Source organism: Anser brachyrhynchus (genome assembly GCF_964034855.1).
Source record: "Anser brachyrhynchus genome assembly, chromosome: 21".
Classification (NCBI taxonomy): Eukaryota; Metazoa; Chordata; class Aves; order Anseriformes; family Anatidae; genus Anser; species Anser brachyrhynchus.
In genome coordinates this window covers 1065563-1089649 of record NC_137714.1, presented here as the reverse complement: position 1 = coordinate 1089649, position 24087 = coordinate 1065563, and the positions used below count along the sequence as shown (strand labels likewise).

General features: G+C 57.9%; 1 protein-coding gene across 1 annotated transcript; it reads left to right on the top strand.

The window, feature by feature from the left end:
- Window positions 1-929: 929 nt before the first annotated feature.
- SLC2A1 (solute carrier family 2 member 1) lies at window positions 930-22464 on the top strand. Its single transcript, XM_080564294.1, has 10 exons — window positions 930-1047; window positions 9711-9803; window positions 17048-17208; window positions 17972-18212; window positions 18633-18795; window positions 18880-19067; window positions 19235-19339; window positions 19520-19621; window positions 19937-20140; window positions 20561-22464. Exons 1-10 carry the CDS (start codon window positions 1030-1032, stop codon window positions 20756-20758), a joined length of 1473 nt encoding a protein of 490 aa, XP_080420420.1. The 5' UTR covers window positions 930-1029; the 3' UTR covers window positions 20759-22464.
- The last annotated feature ends 1623 nt before the right edge of the window (window positions 22465-24087 follow it).

The following is a 24087-nucleotide window of genomic DNA, read 5'->3' as shown; positions in this document are numbered from 1 at the left end:
CGCCCCCCCATGCACACCCCCCATGCACCCCTCCACGCACAGCCCCTCATGCACCCCCCCACGCAACCCCATGCCCCCCCATGCTCCTCCCACACCCCCCATGCACCCCCCACACACAGCCTCCCATGCACCCCCCCGCACCCCCCTCCATGCCCCCCCATGCACCCCCCCACCCCCCATGCTCCCCCCACGCACCCCCATGCACACCCCCCATGCACCCCTCCACGCACAGCCCCCCATGCTCCCCCCACGCACTCCCATGCCCCCCCATGCTCCCCCCACGCCCCCCCCACGCACACCCCCCATGCACCCCTCCACGCACAGCCCCTCATGCACCCCCCCACGCAACCCCATGCCCCCCCATGCTCCCCCCACGCACCCCCATGCACACCCCCCATGCACCCCTCCACGCACAGCCCCCCATGCTCCCCCCACGCACTCCCATGCCCCCCCATGCTCCCCCCACGCCCCCCCCACGCACACCCCCCATGCACCCCTCCACGCACAGCCCCTCATGCACCCCCCACGCAACCCCATGCCCCCCCATGCTCCCCCCATGCCCCCCCATGCACCCCTCCACGCACAGCCCCCCATGCACCCCCCTGCACCCCCCTCCATGCCCCCCCATGCACCCCCCCACCCCCCATGCTCCCCCCACGCCCCCCCATGCGCACCCCCCGTGCACAGCCCCCCATGCACCCCCCCGCACCCCCCTCCATGCCCCCCCATGCACCCCCCACCCCCCATGCTCCCCCCTCCCCCCCCGCCCCCCCCATGCCCCCGCCCCCCCGCACACAGCCGCACGGCCGCGCGCCCTCCCCGCCCCCCCCGCCCCGCGCACACCCCCGCCGGGCCCCCCCGAGGCCCCGCCCCCTCCCTTCTCCCCCCCCCTCCCCCGGCGCTGTCCAATGGGCGCCGCCCCCCGCGCCCCGCCCCCCCCGCTCTCTTAAGCCGCTCCAATGCCCCCGCGCCGGCCGCGCGCCTCCGCTCCGCCGCCCCGCGAGCAGCTCCGCGCCGCCCGGCCCCGCCATGGAGACCGGCAGCAAGGTGAGCCCGCACCGCGCCGAGCGGCACCGGCACCGCCCCGCCCGCGGCACCGGCGCTGTTATTCCTTTCCCCGCCGGCCCCGCTCCCTCCGGTGCCCCCGGAGCGGCGGTGCTGCCCCGGTGCAAGTTGGCGGGGCCGGTGCGCGGGGTTGGGGTGGGGGGGGGGGGGGGTTGGATATAAAGCCCGGGCGCTGCTCGGGGTCCGGCTGCTCGGGATCCTGCCCCCGGGCTTGGGCCGCGGGGGTTTGGAGCTGCCCGAGCTTAATTGCGTCAGATTTAATTGCACCGCTGCTCCCGGGGCACGGCCGGGGGGCTGCGGGCGGCGCTGCGCTCCCCTCCGCCCCTTCCCCCGCTCCGCGTTTTGGGTTGAAACTGAAAGGAAACGAGAAACCGAAAGGTGAGCCCCGAACCGCAGCAGCTGATCCCGGCCCGAGCTGCCCGGAGGGCGCCTCGGAAAGGGGCTCGGGGAGGGCAAACCGAGCGGCAACCGAGCGCTGCCCGGCCCAGCTGGGGGGCTGCGGGGGGCCCGAGGCACCCCGGGCGCCGGCCCCGTCCCGGGTGGGGGCTCCCCGCGGACCCGGTGGCGTCGCAGCGGTGCCGAGCCCCGATTCCGCCGTGTTTTGTTGGAAACGGGGTCCCAGGAGCGTGGTCGGGGGGTGAGCGGGAGGCACCGGGCTCAGAGCAGCCCCCCCAGGGGCTGGGCTGGAGCAGGGAAGGGCTTTAAAACTGATGCAACTTGGTGAGGCCGCGGGATGGGCTGTGGGGCTGTAGGCTCGTTCCTATCAGACCCCGGTGTGGGGGGTCTGGGTGGGCAGAGGTGCCCGCCGGGCCGCTGCCGAGACCCCTGTCCCGGGGCGTTACGCCAGCACGGCGGCCTTGCTGGGGAAGGGAGCAGAAATGGCTCCTCAGCGGTGCCAAGTGCCGGGCGGCGCGCTGTCCCGCATGATAAAAAGCCAGCTTCCAGTTCAGCTCGTGGTGGGAGCCCGGGTGGCTTCTGGACTTCGTCAGCGATGGCTCCGAGCGATGTTCCTGCTCCGCCGCGGGCAGCGAGAGCCGTGCCCGGCTCCTGGCCGCTTTCCGGGTCAGCCACTGGCAGAGCGGGGCTGGGGAGCTGCGTCCAGCCTTCCTCCTGTCCCCGGGTTCGGGGTGCCTTTTGGGAGTAGCGCGGCTTTTTCCTTCAAGCAGGCTGTGCTGGACTGCTGGGGGAAGGCTTTTTTGGGGGATCGCTGGGGGGAGGAGGGGGTTGGCAGGCGGTGTAAGTTGCTGGGGAAGGAGCCCGGGGACGTGACGGCCGGGAGCATGTCAGAGCCAGCGGAGGGAGGCATCAAGGAAACTTGCTGTCTTCCTTCACAAAGAAATCCGAGGCACCGCCGGGCAAATCCAGCCCTCAGCTACAGAAATGGAGGCTTGCAGGGGCCAGGGACAAACCCGGTCTGGTTTTGTGTCTGTAACAGCAATTCCCGTTAGATCAACTCACGTTAGAAACGGTCTATTTTGGTTAAGTGAGTAATCAATCACAGGGCCAGCCTGCTACTCCGTCATGGGCGATGCTTAAATCCCAAGCGCGTGTTTCCGAAAGGGCCCCGTCCCATGGCAGCCAGGCACCTGGCAGCCCACCCCTGGGGGGGCCGGGGGCCATGAGCAGCGTGGGGGGGGGACCCCGGGGCTGTGGCTTGGGACTTTGCATAAGAAAACATTTCCTGGGCTTGTTAGAGAGGCATTCCTGTGGTTGCAAAATTCAGAGGGATCTTGTTGATGTCCCCAGCTGACCTTCTTAAAAAAAAATAAAATAAAAAAGTAAAAACATTGGGCTTTTTCCCCTCCCCTTGCTGTGAGCTTTCTCCCACATCGAGGCCCTTTGGCAGTGATAATCCCAGCACCCGCCTGGCCCCGGAGCCCCACACGAGCCCGCGGTGATCGCGGTGGGGCTGGCGGCTGTGCCAGCCTCCCATGCCCTGCCTCGGCTGCGAAGAAACTCCCTCGGCCGCCCTGTCTGCGGGCACCGGTCCTGTGGCACGTGCTCCCAGTGCCGTGTCCGCTGCGTGGCGTTATCGTCAGGTTTACCCAGCGCTGGGCAGTGACAGAATTTTTTCCCGGACAGAGCCAACGCAAGCCCCGAGTTATCGCTGGGCTCTGGCTGCCTCCCCGGAGGCTGCGCGGTGATGCAGCGGGGGCCGGGGTGGCGGTGCGGTTCCTTCCCCGGCAGGACGGCGTCTCCGTGAGGAGGGAAGCTGCCGGCATGTGATGGTGTTCTCCCTCCCCCCCAGTTCCCAAACTGGGCTGTGACGGGGGTCTGCGCCTTGTGGGATGAGCCCCTGTGTAGCCAAGGTGTAAGGAGAGGTCTCGGGGGGGTTGAGGCGTTCATTTTAGTTTGCTGGGAGCCTGCCTGTGCGTGCTATCCCAGCTTGCTTGTGCTACGGCTGGGCGAGATGCCGTGCTCGCAGGGCTGTCTGTTTTGTGATGCAAAGTTTTTCTGTCGTCTGCTGCCCCCATTCCAGCAGCCTGGCGGAAGCCTCTCGTGCCGCTGGCTTCGTCTCTCGGGCAGTGGTTTCGTCACAAAAAGCCTTTGCAGGAGACATCCTGCGCAGCGAGCAGGCTGTGAACCCTCACTCCAAGCGCCCTTGCTGGCGGGAGTGACCTTGCTGGTGGCTGTGGGGTGGGGAGGATTACTCACACGAGTAAGGATTTGCTCTCTCAGACTTCATTTTTCCAAAACACCGAGCATGTGCTCAGGCTGCATTCAGGCAAGCCGGCGGGTGCCCCCGCACACCCACGGAGTTTCATTGTCCGAGAAGCAGCCTGGCGTTCAGAAAACCTCACGGGGATCTGACAAACCCTGCTCCCCCCGCCGGGCAGCCTGCAGGCAAAGCCTGCTGCTGCCGGTGCCCGCTATGGCAAGGCACGTTGCGGAGGGGTCACGTTTGCAGCAGGCTGCATGCCTCATCTTTACGGGCTATTCTAAAAGTGGATCGTCCTGGAATTCCCTACTGGGACTTTTTTTTTTGAGATTATTCATTTCCTTGTTCCATTAGGCAGGCAGCGTTCCGAAATCCTTCCACGCTGGTGAAAAATCGGTAAAAAGTGAGGCAAGGGAGATGAGCAAAGGCAGCGTGGTCTGCTTGGGGCTGAGCTAGCATCCCTCGCGCCGCAGGTGCTGGTGAGTGGGGCAGTGCCCAGGTGACGCTCCCCGGTATCCTCCGAGCATCTTCACTTCCATGTTCAGCAGCAAAGGAAGCAGGAAACGGCGAGCCAGACATCCTTCATGGCGAGCTCTCACCTTTGCTTAAAAACCTGGCTCTTGCAGTATGCCGGAGCGAGGAGAGGGTATGGGTCTCTTCCTATAGCGCATAGGGCTCCCTGTAGCCGGTACAACACGGCTCTTGTCTGTCTTCAGGCTGTGCAGGCGTTCATTTGGAAGTAGCTGTGCAGGAGTAGGAGGGGGAAGTGCTTTTGCTGAACTCCAAACAAAGCTGCTGCTTTCTGTTAGGCTCCAAGTGAGGGGTTAACAAAACAGAGCTCGCTGCATGGGTTTACAAGAGTTTCCCATGAAAGACGGCCGCTAGAAACCAGCTTTTTTTTTTTCAGCTCTCCATCTTGAGCCTCTCCTTTAATGGCAAGGTTAAGGCTGAAACGCAGCCGGCCGAACGGCGGAGCAGGCTCGGCAGCGTGCTTGGCGCTCGAATGCAGGCGCACGGCAGTGAGCAGGCGGCGCTGACTCACAGCGGTCCCGGCCAGGCTGCTGGCTTTGCCCAGGAGCGGTGGCCAAAAATGCCAGAAGCCTATGCTGGAACTTTATTCCTTCATCTTGAAGCTGGTGGTGTTTCTTAACAGAAAGCTGGGGATTTCTGTCAAAGGTTACGCTTGCAAAAGTAGTGTTTTTCTTCCTGATAGGCACCGTGGGGTGTATAAAACAGAAGAAAGGGTCTATTAAGTGTTTTTTGGTGAACTTCTTGAAGTGTAGTCCAAAGTGTATGCTCAGGGCTGAAGACTTTCACTCCTTAAAGCGAGGCTTAGCGCCCTGTTTCTCCCATACACCAATACAAAGCCTCTGTCCTCAGTTGTGCTGATTGTCTTTTTTTTGATAGTAAAATCCCAAGCCTGTGCTGGAGAAAGCCCCTTGTGAAGAGCCAGTACTGCCTGTAATCTTCCTGGAGCAAAGTTCATGCTGAGGACTGGCCGGAGCGCTGCATCCCCATCCCCGGCCGTCGCTGCTCCCTTTCATAAAAGCTAGCTGGGCAAACAGGCGTGTTGCAACGGCGTGACTCACCTGCAATGTACTGCACACCCCTCCTTGCTTCCTGCTCGCCCCAAGTGTGCAATACGTGGGGATCAATGACAGGTATTCCTAGATGTGTGAACCGGTGCTCACCGGCACGCTCCCGTGTGAGGAGAAGGCTTTGTGTGGCTAAACAAGGCTGAAATTGCCGCCCTTCAGATGGGGAAAACAAAAAACGCAAGGCACTTCTAAGCGTTTGTTCAAGCACAGGTTGTTTTTTATACATTAATGGTGGTGTGCGTTGTAGCTGTGTGGAGCAAAGCCATCTGAGGCCAGCGTGGTTTGTGCTGAATAGCCAGAGAGTTGGAAGAAATTACAGCCCTGCGACACCGAGCTGTGCTGGCTGGACGGGGGAGCTTGGGGTTGGGGTTTTGGAGCACGGGGCGGATTTCTGTGCCCGCCACTTGTTTTTCTCTAACTTTGGCAGCATTTCTCAGCCTGCTCTCACCCTGCATTGCAGGTCTGGGCCACAAAGCTGCAGTGCTGGGATTTGTTGGGGGGGTGGAAATGCGTTTTTAATTGTGGAAAGGCTTTTGGGCAGCAGTGCGAGGGAGAGCAGTGTCACCGTAAAAATGGAAACCTGCCAGGTGTGCGGGGCCTCGCCACCAGCTTGTGGGGTCGGTGGGGCGCAGGAAACCCAAGTCCAAACTCCTGCGGCCAGTTTTGGGAACTGTGGCCCTGAGCTGGTCCTCGCTCTGAAGTTGGCATTTTCTTTCCAAGGTTTGTCGGACGTGCTGAACAAAAGCAAGTGACAAAACCTCCCCAATTTCTTGTGAAGTGGAATTGTTGTGTTCAGGCCAATGCTAATTAATGAACTTAATTAACGGGGCTGGCTTTATTTCCTGAGGCAGCTCAGGGTCCTGTTGCTGCTCTTCCCAGTGAGCTTCCTAATTCCCTGTTAAAGCGGAGAAAGGCAGATTGGCAGGAGAGCCAAGACCAGCAAGCAGTAGTTACTGTTGCCGAATGCTTAGTGTTTCAGCGCATAGCCCTTGGTGTGTTGTCTGCAGTCAGCTGTCACCATCACCATGTTGTGCTTCGGTGGGTCTGCCTGACACCAGACCTCTGGAAATGTCCCTCTGTGGTGCCAGAGGAGCAAAGTGGGGCTGGAGGTAGCTGGGCAGGCTGCCACTGCCTCCAGGTCTGTGGTTTCACCATGCCCCCCAGCTACGCTCCTGCTTTTGGTCTTCCAGCTACAAACAAGTGCTGGGGACCACTGGACACGTGGCAAAACCTGCAGTAAGGGGGGTCTCAGTGGCTGCGGGGAGCTCTAGCTCCCCAGGGAGCGGTATACTTTTATGTGAGCTCCTGCTCACAGAAGTTTCTTCTTGGGAATCTCGATTCCTTGGGAATCGTGCACTGGATTCCTGCTTTGCAGGAAGGGCAGCGTGCTCTGGCCAGGAGCACCTGGGAGTGCCGGGCTCTGTCCAAAAACAATGCCAGGGCCCAGCCGCGCTGCCTGAGCGGCCAGCACTTAATTGCAGGGGTGCGGGGAGCCTGGGGAGCCCCATGAAATGACCTGTGACGGGTCTGGGAACCAGATGCAACTGCCCCTTGTAGAGGGCTAGATTTGTCTGGGCTAGATTCAGCTCAGCCAAAATTGTCTTGGAGTCTGTCTGGTGCTTCCTCTTGGCTGGTGGTCTCCAAGGGCCTGGGTCCAGCACCAGAAAACCAGGGAAGGGCTTTGGGTGGGCGTTAGCCTGGATCTGGGCCGGCAGCGCCCCGGTGAGCTGCCTGGTACTGGTGAAGCCTTGCACACTGAGCGTGCCGGGTGGCTGCAACCACTGCGCTACATCATTTGTATTTTTGGGGACTTGCTTTGTGCACTCCCGTCTGTTTCTCTTGCTGTTGTCCTCCACTTGGGCTGAGGTTCACCTTCCAGAGGTCTGTGCTGGGCTCCCGTTGCACGCCTCACCTCTGGGCCCCAGCACTGCTGCCTGCTGTTGATGTATCGAGTGAAATGAGTGAAATGCATGTGGGTCTCGCCTCAAAGACAGCCACAGCCAGACACCAGGACCTGACATCTGACAATTGCAACACGGGTTTTCCCTCTGCAGGAAAAGAGAGGGGGCAGGAAGCGAGGGGGCCGCACTGCGGGAAGAAAGGCCCTTTCAGGCAATCAGGCAGAGAAAAGGAGCAGGAGGAGAACTGCAGGGACGGCTGTCGGGGCTGGGATGTGAATGGGAGAAGTGCGGCTGGAGGAATAAGTAGGTGGTCAGGTCAGGGAGCCGGCGCGAGCGGTGCCGCCGGGGTTGTGCCGGGACAGCGGAGGAGGCGCTCGTGTCGGCAGGCAGGAAGCGCCCTGTGGGACCCAGCTGCTCGCAGGTAACCCGCAGGAGGCCGGCGGCAGCTGCGGAAGGAGAAGCGAGACTGCTGTATGCGGTTTCGGGCCCTTCCTGGCAGACTCGCTGCGTCACAGACTGGCCCATCCCAAAACGAGATGGCGTGTGCAGCAGGGCTCTTGTGCCAAATCAGGTGCCTGTGGCTGAGGCTTTGGCTCTCCCCAGCAAGGGAACAATGCCTGGGATTTGGTAAAGAGTGCTCGCCCGCTCCAGCGAGGCCTCCTGTCTGCCACAGCAAGCATCGCAGCTGTGTGCGAGTGCTGAGCCCCAGAGAAGGGGCTTTAAGTTCACGTGAATGTCCCTAAGCTGATTAACCGAACCTGGGAACATCAAATCCCTGCTCTTGGGGCACTGTGGCTGGGCTGAGCAATGGGGAAATCTCCTGCCAGGGATAATTGGGCCATTGATGGAGGTGTCCAAGTGCTGGCCTGCCCTGACCTTGCTCAGAAACAAGCCTCCAATTGTTGCTGTAGCTTAAGCAGGAGAAAAGGGAGGTGGGCAAGTGCTTGCCAAATAGCCAAAGGCACTGAGGCGTTGGATAAATGCTGGGATTTTGCTTAGTAACAGTGAATTAGGCTCTGACACAAACCTTTGTTAGCGGTGGCTGAACCATGCGGTCCAGGCCATCTCCATGCTGGTGACGGGGATGGTGCTGCTGAGCGTGGTTGTGCTTCGCCATGCTGACCCCCAAGCCTTTGGTGCTGGGGCTCGGCTGCCCCAGGAGCACCTCTCCTCCCCTGCTGTTTTCTGTCCAAGGTCACAGAGTCCGACAAGGTGCCTGGGCAGCAGAGCCTCGCAGCACGGCACAGCAGGAGCCGTGAGCACCCAGGCGCTTTGGGCAGATCCAGTGCATGGGCTCCTGCAACATCCCTGAAAGCGGCCCCCGGAGCCGGGTGCCAGGCACTGCATGGCCAAACCAAACAGGGCCGGGTGCGGCGGGCGGCTGGGGATATCGCCGGCATGCTCTGCTCTGTGGCTATCTCTGGCGTGCCGTCGCTGCGGCACCCTGGCTCTGAGCGCTTGGCGTGGGGGATGTGGCACATGCAGTGACCCCGATGTCTGGGACTGTCGTGGCCTAAAGCCTCTGACCTGAGTCAGGAGGCAAAAAAAAATAATCCTGGGATCCCGAAAGTGTTGTGTTACTTAGCCCACGTGGATGTCAGGAAACCATGGAAGCAGGACGTCCCTTTTGTCCTGGGTTCTGCCCATTCACGCTTGCCTGGCACAGCCGGTCCACCCTGGTGGGTGCCCAGGTGCTGGCTCGGTTTGGGTGAGCACAGGGCCCCCCCAGGGTGCTGCAATTTCAGTTTTCTGGTGGTTTGGATTTGTGGAGGGGGCCCGGGGCTGTGCTTGTGGCTTTGATCGGAAGGAAGACCCCTTCCCTCTGGAGCTCTGGAGGGAGGCATTTTGGGGGGGTTGCTTGGCCCCCTCAGCACAGCCAGTCCCACATCTTGGCTGGGGGGCTCCCCGCGGCCCGAGGCGGGTCTGTGGCACGCGGCCTCCTGAGCCCGCTGGGCTCAGCGTGGGCTGGGGTCTGCACCCTGTGGCGGCTGAGTGGGTTGTGGGCCCACCAGTGTGTCTGCCTGCTCCAGCAGCGTGTGGAGCCATCGTGCTGGGGGGCTTGCCCCATGGAGGCCAAGGGGGGTTGCTGAGGGCACAGCATGAGCCTTCGATGCTTTCCCCTGGGAAGAAGTCACGGGTGTGTAATCTGGCCATAGAGGATCTCTGTGACGGAGGTGGTGTGAGCAGGGCGGCAGGGACAGACATCTGAGTCGCTTGACTTATAAAGTATGTAGTACCAGCGGTTCCTGGGGCTTTTGTGCTGCCTCGGACTTAGCAGCTTCCCAAGGTGACCGGGGGTCCCAGAGGCAGGGGGCAGATGGGCAGGGTGCTGAGAGGGGGCGAGGAGGACCTCGGTCTTGGGGGGAGGAGGGCCTGAGCAGAGATGGGGGCTTGCCCGCTGCCGGGTCCTGGGCAGGCTGGGGGTGCCTGCATGGGGCAGAGCCTGGGGCCCACACCTAACCCCTCTCCTTTTTCTCCTTCACACAGATGACAGCTCGCCTGATGCTGGCTGTGGGAGGAGCAGTGCTGGGTTCCTTGCAGTTCGGCTACAACACTGGTGTCATCAATGCCCCGCAAAAGGTGAGAGCGGAGCGGCAGCAGGACAGCATGCGTGTGCCGATCCAGGCATGGCAGCGTGCACCGAGCAGCCTGTCTGTGGCAAAGTGGGGGGGTTGTGCAAAGAGGCTCTTGCAAGCGAGCACTTACTGCCCACCTCGCCCCTCCACCATGAGCCTGGCTAAAATAGTACATCCTGCTAGGCAGCTTACTGCCTGTAATGGGATTTGTTAAGGAGCTGTTTAGCTCTTGTGCTCCCAGGAGAATTAGTTTCCTCTTGCTTAGCGTTTTGCTGGTGAATTCTGGGAATGCATGTGTGTGCTTCGAGAGGCTCTTGGGGTGGGATCTGTGTAACTTTTAACCTCAGCCTTAGCGAAGATTTCAAAGCTAATTGGGACCTTAGTCATCTCCCGGGCAGTGACCTCGCTGATGGGCAGCTGAAGAAGCTGGTTGTTCTCCCACATGCGGCTGAGAGCCGGAGCCCAGACGCGCAAGGCATGCCATGAGAACTCCAGCACTTTCTCTGGTGTGGCTTTGCAGGGCGAGCGGTGGAGGAGTTTGGGATGTGAGCAGGCCTGGGAGTGCTCACCCACGTGGCCTCACAGATCTAGATAACAGCCCCGGTGGGCTGCCTTAGCAGGGAGGGGCGGATAATTATTGCCCCAGTGGAGGCAATGTGCAGGAGGCTGCAAAATACCAATGGTTTGGGGTTGCCAGAGCTGCCTGGCCTCCACCACAAAGGAAGCGGGGTGCACCAGCCCCCCATGCCTGCTGAGCCTTCACACCCATCTTCTGCCCTGCAGGACGGAGGCGGCATTGGCTCCGAGGGCCGGTTTCGGCTGCGGCAGGGAGGGTGTCTGGCACTGCCTCCTGCCTGTGCCCTTTTGCCACAGTGCGGGGTACCTGGCGAGCTTGCTCACCCTTGACTCAGCAGGCGCCAGGCGGTGACGGCTGGGGAGATGGGAGGCAGGGCTGATCCTGCTCTGGGTGTGGATAGCAATAACTCACCCGGCCTGGGTAACTGCTGTCCTGCCAGGCTGCAGCAGGCTGTCCTCCCTCCCGCTTCTGAGACAGGAGCCTGGAGTGGGGCAGAGCTGCGGGGGGCTGGGAGCAGTCCCTCTCCCAGCTGCTGGGGTGGCTGCAGGGCTTTTTTCCAGGGGGCAGACGTGGGGACCTGCTGTGGGATGTGGCAGCTGTCTCTGGTGGGGGGTGGCAGGATCCTTCATGGGGTTTCAAAGGGAATCTGAAGACCCCAGTTAGTTGGTAAAGGGTGAGGGTGTTGGAATGCCTGCAGGAGCATTTATGGGGGGGATCCCATGCAGGCATCAGAGACTAAACATCCCCAGGTAAGTGGATGAGCAGGGACAGACAAGATGAAATGACATAGCTGTGTGTGAGAGGGAATGAACAGCAGTAGGTATTTGCTTTATTTTACTGCCTCTAGCAGATACCAGGACCCTCCCATGATCAGGCACCTGGTGGGTACTTGGAAGCTCTGAAAAACATGGGGTTCCTCAGAACTGCACAACCTTTTGAAATTTTACAGCCCTGGAAATGTTAGCTCAGAAATCCTGTATTGTGCTTGTTATGTGCCCTGGGCAAAGCTCAGCTGCCAGGGTAAGGTGTTGAAAGACAAACTGGGCTCCAGCTGCCGCTTGGCTCGAAGGAACTGGCTGTTCCTGGGCTGCAGAGAGAGTTAAAACATCAAAGCCTCTGGTACACAATCCCAAATAATTAAAAACACTGAGGCAGAATTTGTGCCACTGCTGTTAATCTTATTACTGGTGGGATTGGCCAACGGGCTGCGAAATCTCCTGACATTGCCTGGGAGCACAAACACCAGCGTGTCACCTCGAGCACTGAAAAACTTGTGAAAGGGAAGATCCCATGCAAGTACTTCCCAAAACATGTCAGCATGGGAGGCTGAATCCTCTTAATTGAGGGGAGCAGGGTGCTTCCTTGAGGCTGCAGGATGCTGGCAGCTTCATGCTGCAGGATGCTGGGGGCCCGCACCTCCCGGCAAGCTCCTGTGGTGCCTGTGGAGGCCAGGCTCGTGGGACGGTGCCATCTTTGCCTCTGCACTGGCTCTGCCAGCAGCCTGGATGGCTCTGAATGTCCCCCCCCATGCTGGCAGCCACAGGGACTGCTCTGCTCCTGGGGGACGTCTGGTCCCCCTCTCCAGGAAGGGGGAGTTGTAGGAGGGCCTCAGAGGGTGCCACCGCTCCAGCTGACTTGGTGTCAGTGCTTTGCCTGCGTGAACGAAGCCCAAGGGCTCGAGCCTGTTCCTGCCCAGCCTCCTTGCTCCCATAGTCTTTGGGTGTAGAGTCAGGAGCACTGAAAGCATCCAAGAGCCAGAGCGCTGCAGCATCTGCTGAGGGCATTGTGCTCTTCTGGCTCTGCTGGAAAACCCTGGCCTTCCCCTGCCAGGTGTCATCCCCGGGCACCAGCAGGACCCACCTGTGCTGGTGGCCTTCACATTGGTCAGTGGCGAGGCTCCGGTGCGAGGCGGAGGTCGGGGAGAGGCGTTTGCCTCCTGCCCATCCCGGAGACAGGCAGTGGGAGCAGCGCGTGCAGCGCAGTGAGCCGGGAAGGCACGGAAGTGTGCTGGGAAGTGGCTTTATGGTTTCTGCTCTCATTTCCCCATCCCCTGAGCTCCGTGCAGAGGAGCACTCCTGACGTGGCGCAGTGTGCTCTGGGACCTCGGGGAGCAGATGCTCTGTAATTACTGCATTGCATCAGTGCCATACCTGCCCGACTCCAGTGCCTGGGATGAGGACGTGAGTCATTTCCTTACATCTCTTTTCCTTATGGCTGCAGGGACTTTTCTCCAGCCTGTCCAGCTGACCCACTGCAAAGAGAGATGTGAGTCTCCTTGAGGTGGGCATGGACCACATCTGAACTGCCCTAATGGGGTCTCTTCTTGGGGGCAGGCACCAGGTGTGATGTGAGGGGAGGCACATGGATGGGTTTTTGGCAAGGAATGGGTAAGATCTTCCCCCAAGGTGTGTTGCCAGGTGCTTCCACGTCTTACAGAGCGTGGTGGAAGCTGTCCAGGTGTGCCCTAAAACCCTGGGAGCTCTGGTTCATACGGACCCACAGCAAACAAAGGTCCCTCTGCCTCAGTTTCCCCTTGTGCTTTCTTAGTGTTAAGCCCCTGGGCTCAGCCCTGAGATGGGCTGTGTGTTGGGGATGAGTCTCCTAGCAAGCTGTATTGTGTGTGAGGTGCAGAAGAGATGGGGAAAGTGGCTTGAGGTGCCCATTTACTGCAGGAAAGCCCTGCTCTGTACCAGGGGAACAAGACAGCAGCGCACAGGGAGGTGGGAGGAATTCTGTTGTGGGCAGCAGGATGTTCTGGGCGTGGGGATTAAACCCCTGCAGCTGCAGGCTTTGTGTCCCTGCCGAATCTGAGCCCTGAACTTTAACTGTGGGAAGCAGGGCATGGGACTGGGGTGCATCAGCCCCTTGGCTTTGGCAGCGTGCATCCAGCAATGCTTGCCTGCACCAGCACCCTGCAGCCAGCTGCCTCACAAAAAAAAAAAGCTAAGAAAGCCTCCTTTCTTGCACTGAGGGCTGAACACCGGGTTTGTGGTCCTCTTAATATAGTCCTCCCTGCTCGGCGCTGCTGAAACAGCTGCTTGTTCCTTGTAGGGCGTCTGTAGACATGATGCGTGGAGGGGATGGCCTGAAACTGGGTGAGGGCTCATGGAAAACACTCAGCTTAAATTAAATGAGGGTGAGGGAGGAAGGCAGGAGGGACACAGAGAGCCTTTGGGAAGTGTAGCTCTTCTTTCTTTGACCCACACTCTTCACGCTTCAAGCTCAAAAGGGTTTTTCATCCATGTGTGGCAATCAGATCACAGTGGGATTCTTCACCGATCACTTTTGCACGAGGAGAAGGGTTTGCAGGAGGGTTGGTTTGTTTTTTTGAGCTGGGGGAGGCTGGGGGAGCCTTCATGGTGCCGAGAGGAGCAGCAAGCCCACAGCCCAGAGGAAGCTGGGCCCTGGCTGCGTATCTCAGCCAGCCCTGGGGCACCAGCCGGCACTTGGATGATTTTCCTCGAGGGGAGAAGGATGGAGGCCTCTGAGGAAGGCAGGGAGGGATGTTGTGCACCACAAAGTTTGGGCTGTGTGCTGTACCCTCAGGGGAGGCAGAGAAGTTCTTGGGGATTTTGGACCTGCACCCTCCCTCGCTGCTTGGCCTGAGCCAAGCCCCCCCGGCAGGTACCGCCTGCTGGAGGGGCTCCACTCCCCAGGGCTCAGAGCTGGAGAACACGGCCAGAAGCCTTCTTCCTCCCTCACTGCCACGTTTTTGGAGGGTGGCTGTGCCCAGGGGCCTCGCAGCTGCCCATGCTGGCAGGGTGGGCGATGGAGCTGTTCCTGTTCACCCGGGGGATTTTTGGGGTCTTCCCAGTGGGGTCAGGGTGTGCAGCCTCCGCTCGAGGGAGCGATGGCACCTGCGCTCTGATCCCACTGGAGAAGGAGGTGATGGTTTCCAAACTGCCTTTTGCAGTCCTGCTGTTCCTCGTTCCCGGGAGGCAATAAAACAATGAATCAGGGCTGCTGCTGCTAACAGTTCCACTTGTGTGTCCTAGCGGAGAGCCGCTGCAACCTGATAGTGCTTTGTGTGTGGAGCTGCATCCCGTGTCCCATTGCTGCCCCTATTTTTAGCCTACATCATGCCGGTGTGTTCATTATATAAATTGTTAAATAACTGCAGCCAGTAAATTCCTCGTAGAGAAGACGGGGTTATTACCTTCTCCGCCCAGCCTGATATTTTAAACACTGTTTCCCTTTAACCCAGCATCCATCTCCCTAACACAATTTTCGAGTGTTTTAATTATTGGGACTTTAGGTTTCAGGCTCTTGATCTGGGAGGAGAAATCAAGAGCTTGAAAAATGAAGCCTGCTCCTTGCTCTGTGCATCTCCGAGTCCTGCTGCTGTGCAAGCCAGCTTGGCGTGGGGTGTTTAAGGCGGTGGGCTTTTCTGACAGGCAATCCTGTGTGCTCGAAATAATTACAATTGCTTGTTTTGGTGACTTTAGGAAAGGAGGGAGGGGGTGGGGACAGGACACACAAGCGTCAAAACATCTAGGCGAAGCAGGACGGGGTGACCTGGAGGCAGATGAATGAAATTACTTAAGCCTTGTGAAATCCTTGTCATTTGGGGGTTTGTGAAAGGAACAATTTAAAAAGAAAAAAAATTCCCACCATCATTATTGAAATTTACAGTGAGGTACGTGGTACAGATTGTATTTCTTGGGCTTTCTCTGCCAGGGATTCTCATTCATAAAGTGAAAAACTAAACTAAGACTTATTGTGCAGACGCTTTCTGAGGCTCATAGCACCGCTCGCAGGAATGAAGGCTCGCTTCCCGCTTGGGAGCTGAGCGTGCGTGCAGCCATTTGAAGCTTCAGGATCGATGATTGTCTAAGAGCAGCTTCTCTTGCTTGCATGAAGTCTTTCCTCCTTGCAGACAGGGTTGCTCCTCTCTTAGAAGGGATGGTGTCGGTGCATCGCTGAGACCCATGCGTATTTCTTTTGGGCATGGGTGAGCCTTATTCCGGGAAGGGGCTGTCCATGACCCTTAGGTAACTTGATTGAAGCTCTTTGGCAGTTGGCTGGCTGTGTTTCTTTAAGAATATATATTTAAAAAAAATGTTATTCTGCTAAGAAAGTAATTAAAAATGTGCACCTGTCTTGGCTGTCAGCAGCTACTACTAAAGTAAAGTCCTAGCAACATATCAGTAGGGAAAAGGGGGTGGTTTTTTAAACTGGGGTCTTTGTTTAGTAGGATTCAAGCTGTGCTCTGGCACAAGTATTGCAAAAATACACTAGAAACAAGCACAAGGAGCTGTGCAGGGGGATGAAAACTGAACTCATCCACCTCCAGCTGCACAGACCATGTTGCTTTCATCCCCATCTTCCTCCCGTGTCTGTCCATCTTCCTCCTCCCCATGTGTAGCTTCTCCTCTAGAGATGGAGACCCGAGCCGCCTCCTGCAGCCCGCTCAGCCCCTCGCCATCGCTCCCTGGGCTCTGTGGTGGTGACCAAGGAGGAGCCTGACCTTCCCGCAGCGGAACGGCCGCTTCAGAGGCTTTTTGGCAGTGCTGAGCGTTGGCAGGGCGAGCCCAGAACCTGTCTGGCTGCATTTTCCCTGTGCATCCCTTTGGGTTTCCTCCCAGATCCAAGCCCTGCTATCAGCTTGCTGCCAGCCTGCAGCTGGGTGGCTCCCATCAAGTGGAAAGCAACGAGTACTGGGTTTAATGGGAGCGTGCCTGCAAACCAGGGCTTGCTCAGTGACACATTGTCTTGTGACGGGGAAGAGATGGGCCAAGCCTTGTGACTGAGGCTTGCGGGCCAAGGCAGGGGTGATGGGGAGCTGCCTGCAGGCTGTAGGTGGCTGGGCCGAGGCAGAGGAATTTGTGGCACCGGTGATGCAGATGAAATCTTGAGCAGCAGGAGTGGAGGAGGACGTGCCCAGCCTTAGCAGATGGGTGTGTGGTTAATAGCAGGGAGAGCCCCTCCGCTTTGAAGGGTGCTTGGTTCTGCTCTCGTGCCAGCCTGGGTCTCAGCGGCGGAGGTGCTCTGCTGCCGGCCCATCCTGGCCTTGAGCTGTTTGGGCTGCGGCGGCCGCACCGAAGTCATGGTGGGGTCGCAGGGGCCTGCGGGGAGGAATTAGGGCTGTGACGAGGTGAGGAGCCTCATTCCCCACCGAAACTGGGAAGGGGAATGTCAGCCACTGGCCTGGGGAGCCGTGTTTGGTCCAGACCATGCGAGCAGCAGCGTGTGGCTGCGGTCACAGTGTTCTGCCGGGGCTGGAGGCCGCAGGTGAGCCCGGTGTCCGCACCACTTCCAAAGCAGGCCTGGGCCTAGCTTCGCACCCCAGGCCGGGTGAACCCTGCCCTGCAGCACGAGGGAGAAGGGCCGGTCCTGTGATGAGCCTGGATCCAGGCAAACCTGTGTTGGGGTGTGCTGCAGCCTTCCTGTGCCAGCATGGCTTGCGTCAGTGGTGCTGGGGACGAGGTCTGCTGAGGGCTGTGTTGTGGTACCCAGCATCACGGTGGGGACATCAACAGGGCCATGAGCAGAGCCGCAGGCTGGTCTTCCTCAAATGGGGGGCATTATAGGTGCCCATGTGGCTGGGACAGGATGCTATCACTGAAGTGCCTAGCCCTGCGCAGTGTGGTCCCTTAGGCAGGTGTCGGCGAACCTCTTAGCATGAATGAGGCACAGTCTTACCCTGTGGCTTCGTTTCTTCCCCCTTGCAGGTGATTGAAGACTTTTACAACCGCACCTGGTTATACCGATATGATGAGCCCATCAGCCCTGGCACCCTCACCACGCTGTGGTCCCTCTCTGTTGCCATCTTCTCTGTCGGAGGAATGATTGGATCCTTTTCCGTGGGACTCTTTGTCAATCGCTTTGGCCGGTGAGCACTGAGCGTGTGGGACCTGTGCTGACCCCCCCCACACCCCTCCCAGGGGCCCTGCTGCCTCATCCCCTGTCGTCCCAAACCCACACCCGCCCTCTGTGCTGCACGGAGCGCTGTCCAGAGCTGCAGCCTTGCTTTAGTCACGGCAGTTTTCTCCACTGAGAGCTCCACCACTTCCTCTGGCAGTGGGAACTGGTGGAGGCGGGACTGGCTCTGGCTCATGCCTTGCCCATGAGACCATTCTTCCATCCTCGGTAGCTTGTTACCGCTCGTGCTGGGAGCTGGCACGTCTTCCTTTCCCTGCCTTCTCCAAGGCTTGGCCTGCTGCGGAGCTGAGCCCTTCATGTGAGCCAAATTCGTACAGTCTGTCCCATAATAGCTTCCCTGTTGGCTTTTTCAGAGCCCGCTGATTCGGATTAGCTTGTGTCAAAGCTGTGCTGTGTTTTGGTCCTTAGGGCAGCATCTGTTTAACTGTCTGGCTGTCACAGGGGGGCATTGGTCTCATCCCTGCTAGCACCTCTGTTTCTCAGCTGTGTGCAGCAATGTGCTTGCACTGCCTCACAGGCTGTGGAAGCAGATTGAGCCCTGCGTGGTGCTTATGCTTCAGCCTTGAATGCTTTTCTGCATGGGAAATGGCTTTGGACACCTCCCTCAGGCAAAGAGTTGGCGTTTGGTTTCATGCACTTAAACAGTGCCTACTGATACCCCCCTTTAGCCTGACACCTGTGGTCCTCACCGCCCTCCTTCCTTGCCTCCCCAGGCGCAACTCCATGCTGATGTCTAATGTGCTCGCCTTCCTGGCCGCTGTCCTCATGGGCTTCTCCAAGATGGCTTTGTCATTTGAGATGCTCATTCTCGGCCGCTTCATCATCGGCCTGTACTCCGGCCTCACCACCGGCTTCGTGCCCATGTACGTGGGTGAGGTGTCACCGACTGCGCTGCGGGGCGCACTGGGGACCTTCCACCAGCTTGGCATCGTCTTGGGCATTCTCATTGCACAAGTAAGTGCTGTCCAGGTGGTCTGTCTGTCTATGCTGGCCACAATGCTGTTTCTGCACAGTCAGCCAGGGTTTCTTCCATGTTGCTGAAGCTTCTCTGGGTCTTGGGATAAGGTGGCCCAGGAGCATTGTTTGTGCTGTGGCTCTGCACAGCCATTCAGAAGGAGCCAGGGACAAAGCTAGGGCTCAGCAGGCACGAGGGTGCTGTGAGATCTAGGATTTGGATAGGCAGCACTGGGACACAATGTCTGTGGGCCACCTGGATGCGGTGTGGGGCTCTGCCCCTCCGATAAGTGCACTGTGAGGCTTGGGCATCCTCAGGTGCCCCAAGAAGGGGAGCTGGATCCAGCTTGCGGCAAGCTGGCTTAAAGGAGAAGGGGAGGCTCCACAGCACTCACGTGGCTCAACCTCTCTTGTCCTCAGGTGTTTGGTTTGGACTTGATCATGGGGAATGACTCACTCTGGCCACTGCTCCTGGGGTTCATCTTTGTCCCTGCGCTGCTGCAGTGCGCCATCCTGCCCTTTGCCCCCGAGAGCCCCCGCTTCCTGCTGATCAACCGCAATGAGGAGAACAAAGCCAAGAGTGGTGAGTGACCCATGTCCCCAAATTCATTTCACTATGCGTGAGGCTCTCAGCTGCTCCTGACCCACCCTCCCTGCCTCCCCTCAGTCCTCAAGAAGCTCCGGGGCACAACAGATGTCAGCAGCGACCTCCAGGAGATGAAGGAGGAGAGCCGGCAAATGATGAGAGAGAAGAAGGTCACTATAATGGAGCTCTTCCGTTCCCCCATGTATCGCCAGCCCATCCTCATTGCAATTGTGCTGCAGCTGTCCCAGCAGCTCTCGGGGATCAATGCGGTGAGTTTAGGGCAGGGCTGGCAGGTTAGGCGCCACAGGTAGCTTGTTCCACCTGGGCACAAAAGCTTGGGCTGTGCTGGCTCCATGTCTCCATTGCCCGTGGGTCAGTACCAGCCCCAAGCTGAGACCTGACTTCTTTCCTCATGGCGCTTCCCTTCCGTTTGTAGGTTTTCTACTACTCCACCAGCATCTTTGAGAAGTCAGGTGTGGAGCAGCCTGTCTATGCCACCATTGGCTCTGGGGTGGTGAACACAGCTTTTACAGTTGTTTCGGTGAGTTTTAGCCTGCTGTGGCTGCCCCACCAGCAACCACTGTGTTAATGCAGGGCTGGACTGGTGGGCTCAGGGGCGAGCATGTAACATGCTCCCCAGGGAAGGTGGGTGCAGGGGAAATAGGAATGCTTTTCCCTGGGCAGGGGGTGTGCTGACAAACACATCTCCCCCATCTGACAGCTCTTTGTGGTGGAGCGAGCCGGACGTAGGACCCTTCACCTCATCGGCCTGGCGGGGATGGCAGGGTGTGCGGTGCTCATGACCATTGCTCTGACGCTGCTGGTGAGTGATGGGGGCTGAAGGGCGATCCCAGGTGGGTGGGCTGGGAGGGGGCACTACACGCTGCTCCTTACTTGGTGGCTTGTGGGAAGGTACGGTGGGAGAGCAGGACTTCCTCCTCCCAGGGGTGATTGCAGAGTGGTCCCCTCTGCCCAGTTTGCTCTTGGGGTCCCAGGAAACCCTGTCTCCAATCTAGAGAAACCTCATGGCTTCTGCCAGCATCAGGCCTGCCTGCAGTCTTGTTTGTGCTGGCCAGATGCTTTGTCCATCCCCACTGCAGGGCACTCACTAACCTTTTCTCTCTCTCCCTTGGACTAGGACCAAATGCCCTGGATGTCCTACCTCAGCATTGTTGCCATCTTTGGGTTTGTGGCGTTCTTTGAGATTGGTCCAGGCCCCATTCCCTGGTTTATCGTGGCAGAACTGTTCAGCCAAGGCCCTCGCCCTGCTGCCTTTGCTGTTGCTGGGCTGTCTAACTGGACCTCGAACTTCATTGTGGGCATGGGCTTCCAGTACATCGCGGTAATCATCTCCTTCTGCTCTTGGGGGGGAGTGGGTCTGGGGGTGTGTGCAGGCAGCCTTACATTGCGCCAGCTGGATTATGTGATTAGAAGAGATTTTGAGTCCTGAAACCTGTGTTGAGAACAGGACCTGGGTTTGGTTTGAGTTTGGCTTGGGAAATGTGCCTTGGGAAGAGGCTTGGGGACAGGACTTGGGGGGCTAGACATATCCTAGAGCAGGCTGGATTTATTTTTGAAGCAGCAGGTAGGGGCAGGACAGTCGCTAGATGAGAAGCCCCTTGGCTGGGGGGGTCGGGCACCGGCTGTGGTGCACTGCTTTGCACTTGGAACTGGTGAGCAGCTGTGCTCTGGCAGCTCCCGCAGAGCCCCTGGTCTTTGGCTCTGTCTGTGCACTCACCACTTTGGTGTCTCCCCTTTTCAGCAACTCTGCGGCTCCTACGTGTTCATCATCTTCACAGTGCTGCTAGTCCTCTTCTTCATCTTCACCTACTTCAAGGTGCCAGAGACAAAAGGCCGGACCTTTGATGAGATCGCCTCCGGCTTCCGTCAGGGAGGCGCAAGCCAGAGCGACAAGACCCCGGATGAGTTTCACAGCTTGGGTGCCGATTCCCAGGTCTAACCAGCCTGCGGCACATCGTCTCCTCCGAGCCTCCCAACTTCTCTCCTGAGTGTTTTTAATGCTTGTACAGAAACCAGGAAGGAGGGAGCGGGGGGTCTGGCTCTTCTGCATACGCTCCTTCTCCAGACTCCCCCACTGGCCGCCTGGTTCATCAGTGACAGACTGACATATTTTTGCTAGGAACGATTTTAGCTGGTTTCATGTCCAGGATTTCAAAGCTGATAGATGCAGAAGCAATGACTAATATTTTAAAACCAACCAAGCAGCGTCGTCCAGCCTCCATGAGCAGGAGGGTGGCTCCCTTTTTAATGAAGTGATAGGTTATTTAATGAGAAATCACATAGTGGAAGGTTTTTAAAGCTGGAAACTTTTTTTAACATTCTAATCATAGAGAAAAACATGTAATTTGACTAAGTCTAAAACAACAAATTTCTTTTTTAAAAAAGTTATTTTTTAAAACAGTCTAAGATTTCAACCCCCTGCGGGTTCGTGGATGGGGATTCCCTGCCCTCTGGGAATGCCTTGGGGCAGCACTGAGGATGGAGAGGTCTGCGGGTGCAGTCCTGCTCCTCTGCGGGTGCCGGGCTTGAGCGTTTCCTGAGGAGGAGGTTGGAAAGGTCACTAGTACTGTAGCAGGTTGCAGAGCACCATCTCCCTTTGCAGTCTCCAGCAGCAGCTCCTCGCCTTTCCAAGTGGAGGGCTCTGTTTCTGGCTGTGCATGCTTCCTTGCCTGGATTTCAGCTGTTCTCTTGCTGGCTGTGCGCTCGGGTGGGCTGAGACGGGAGGGGAGAGGGGTCTCTTAGTTTAATCTTGGCAATATTTGCCTGATTGGTCAACGGTGGCACAAAGTGTCGGCAGATGGGAGAGGGGAGAATGCAGCAGAGCAAACCAGCAGCCCTGGCCTTCCCTAGCGCGACGGCATCCCCGCCAAGTTGAAGCCCTGCGTTGGCAGGAGCGGCCGGCGGTCCCATACTACATCCAGCAAACCTGCCCAGCGCTACCATATCAAGTCCCGGACTCACCGAAATTCATCACATGGATACAAACATTTCCTGCTCTGTGTATAGACTGGAAGATATTTATATTATATATATTTTTGTTCAATGGTGTTAATAGTAGACATTAAGTTATAGTGTTTCTGATTGACAAGCAAAGTACTGTAAATATTCTTGGAGTATATTCACATTGTATAATGTATACAAAAGGTACAGATAAAAGGTATAGTTTCTATAGCAACTGTAAGGAAAGCTTGTACATGGTTAGGATGACTTTTGTATAGTTAATTACCTGCACTGTAGTTGTATCTATTGCACTGAATTTTAGTCTTTAGTATATTAAAAATAAGAAATACCCTTCTTTTAAAACAAAACTTAAAAAAAAAAAAAAGAAAAACACAAAAAGCAGCCCTTCTCCCCTGAGTGCAACTGTTGTAGGAGCTACTGGCACAGGCAGTTATTTAATAGTGGTTTTTTTTATTTATTTGTCTGTTTTGGAAGTGACTATAATAACCACACCTGAAAGTAAATAAAAGGAAGTAAAAGAAAAAAAAAAAACAACCACATGACAGAACTCATCACACATCTGTGCAGCATACCAGAAACTGTGCACTTCTTCCTCCCCCCCCCCCAACAGATGCATAAAAATAAGTGCCAAGAGAAAGGCGTGTGGTGTGCTAACAATAAATGAGAATGTATGCAGCGACCCAACCTCCTGTGTGCTTTTTTTTTTTTTTTTTTTTGCTGGGGCACGCTGGTGACTTGTGGGCAGTGGATCAAACCCTTACCTGGGCCTTCCCCTTTGGCTCTTGGTCCACCTCGGACATGTGTTTGTGCTCACAGAGCATTTTTCTCTGTGCCACCTCCTGCTCCAGGGGTAGCGGTTGATGGGGAGCAGTGCAACCCCCATAGCACTCCCCAGCACGGTGCCGTTGCCATCCCAGCTGTGGCCCAAGCTAAGGGTTTCTGGCCGTGTTCACCAGTGCCCAGATTTGGGCTAGCTGTGGCCCAACTCTGTTTTTCTTCCCTGAAGCACCTTGCGGTGGGGCTGGGAAGGGGGAAGTTGCGCTGCTGGGGCCAGCGGGGAGGCGGGATGGGGAAATTCGCCCTCTCCCCACTGGTCTGGAGATGAGCGCGGCTGATGGATGCAGGCCCTGTTCTGGGAACGTTGCTCACAGCATCTTTTGTGGATTCAGGCTCCCTGGAACAGGCAGTGGCTGTGCCTGTCCTGCTCCCAGAGCAATTTGCTCCGGACCGGAGCAGTCTGTGCAGCCAAGGCCCCACACGGCGAGGCAGGGCGTGCGACAGGGGCTAAATTCCATTTTTACCACTTGGCAAAGAGCGAGCAGCACAGGGACAGGCGGGCACCTTTTGGGAACTGCAGAAGACCCCAGCTGGGCCATGGGGCTGTGGTTTTGGCTGACGCAAGCCAGCAGAGCCTTGTTGCTCACCGGCATCGTGTGCTGCCTGCCTGCAGTCAGGCCCAGGCTGCCTTTGGGTGCTGGAGGTGCTGCCTTTGGCCCAGGAGCTCCGTTTTGGGCCCTTCCAGGTGCCAAGCGAGGGCTCCTGCCAACGAGCTCCTTAATGGGATTGCCTCAGCACAGGTGCAGATTAGCAGGGCTCCCCCAGCAAGCGCAAAGCTTTCCCTCAAAGGAAGCCAACGCTCTTGGTTACAAAAGGTCTGTGCCGAGCAGCACCGTGCTCCTGGACGTGTTGTTGCCACCTCCTGGTACTGCTGAGCTGCCTTCAGACATCGCTGAGCCCCCGCGTGGGCCCATGGAGGAGCCTTACCAGGGCCATCCCTGGGATTTAACTGCCCCAAGCCCCACCTGGGACCCCCAGAGCTGCACTTTGTGCTGTGGAGGTGTCACCCCTGCCTCCTCATGCTCCATCTGCAGCTCTGTGGGTGGACGCCTGACATGACCCATCCCCTGGGGGCTGTCGCTGGACCCCACAGCTGCCCCCGGCCCAGTCGGCTGCGCTGGGAGCCTGTGGGGCTGGGATCTGTGTCGGGACAGCACGGTCCTGCGGCCCCGCTGCGAGCACCTAAGGCAGGGAGGGATGGCGCTGGTTCCTGGGGGAATTTTTCCCTTTAACAAGGTGCCAAGCGCTACAAGTCCAAACACTTCCAGGCAAAGAAATGCTGATGTTGATCACTTCAGTTTTCTGCTATTTATTGAAATGTCTCTTTGCCCTGAAGTGTATACAGAGGAAAAGGCTGTTCCTGAGGGTCAGAGGAAATAGCTCCTGTAAAAAATCTTCCAAATCTCCCAAAAATGCTCCTCGTGCAAATTCCAGCAAGACACACAGTGGAACACTGGGTTGAGGATAAGG

What these genes read in the sequence shown, in the direction of transcription:
- SLC2A1 (XM_080564294.1), top strand. An exon ending in CCATTGCTCTGACGCTGCTG is followed by an intron (nt 19,622 to 19,936) that starts GTGAGTGATGGG and finishes CCCTTGGACTAG; the next exon opens with GACCAAATGCCCTGGATGTC. An exon ending in TGGGCTTCCAGTACATCGCG is followed by an intron (nt 20,141 to 20,560) that starts GTAATCATCTCC and finishes TCCCCTTTTCAG; the next exon opens with CAACTCTGCGGCTCCTACGT.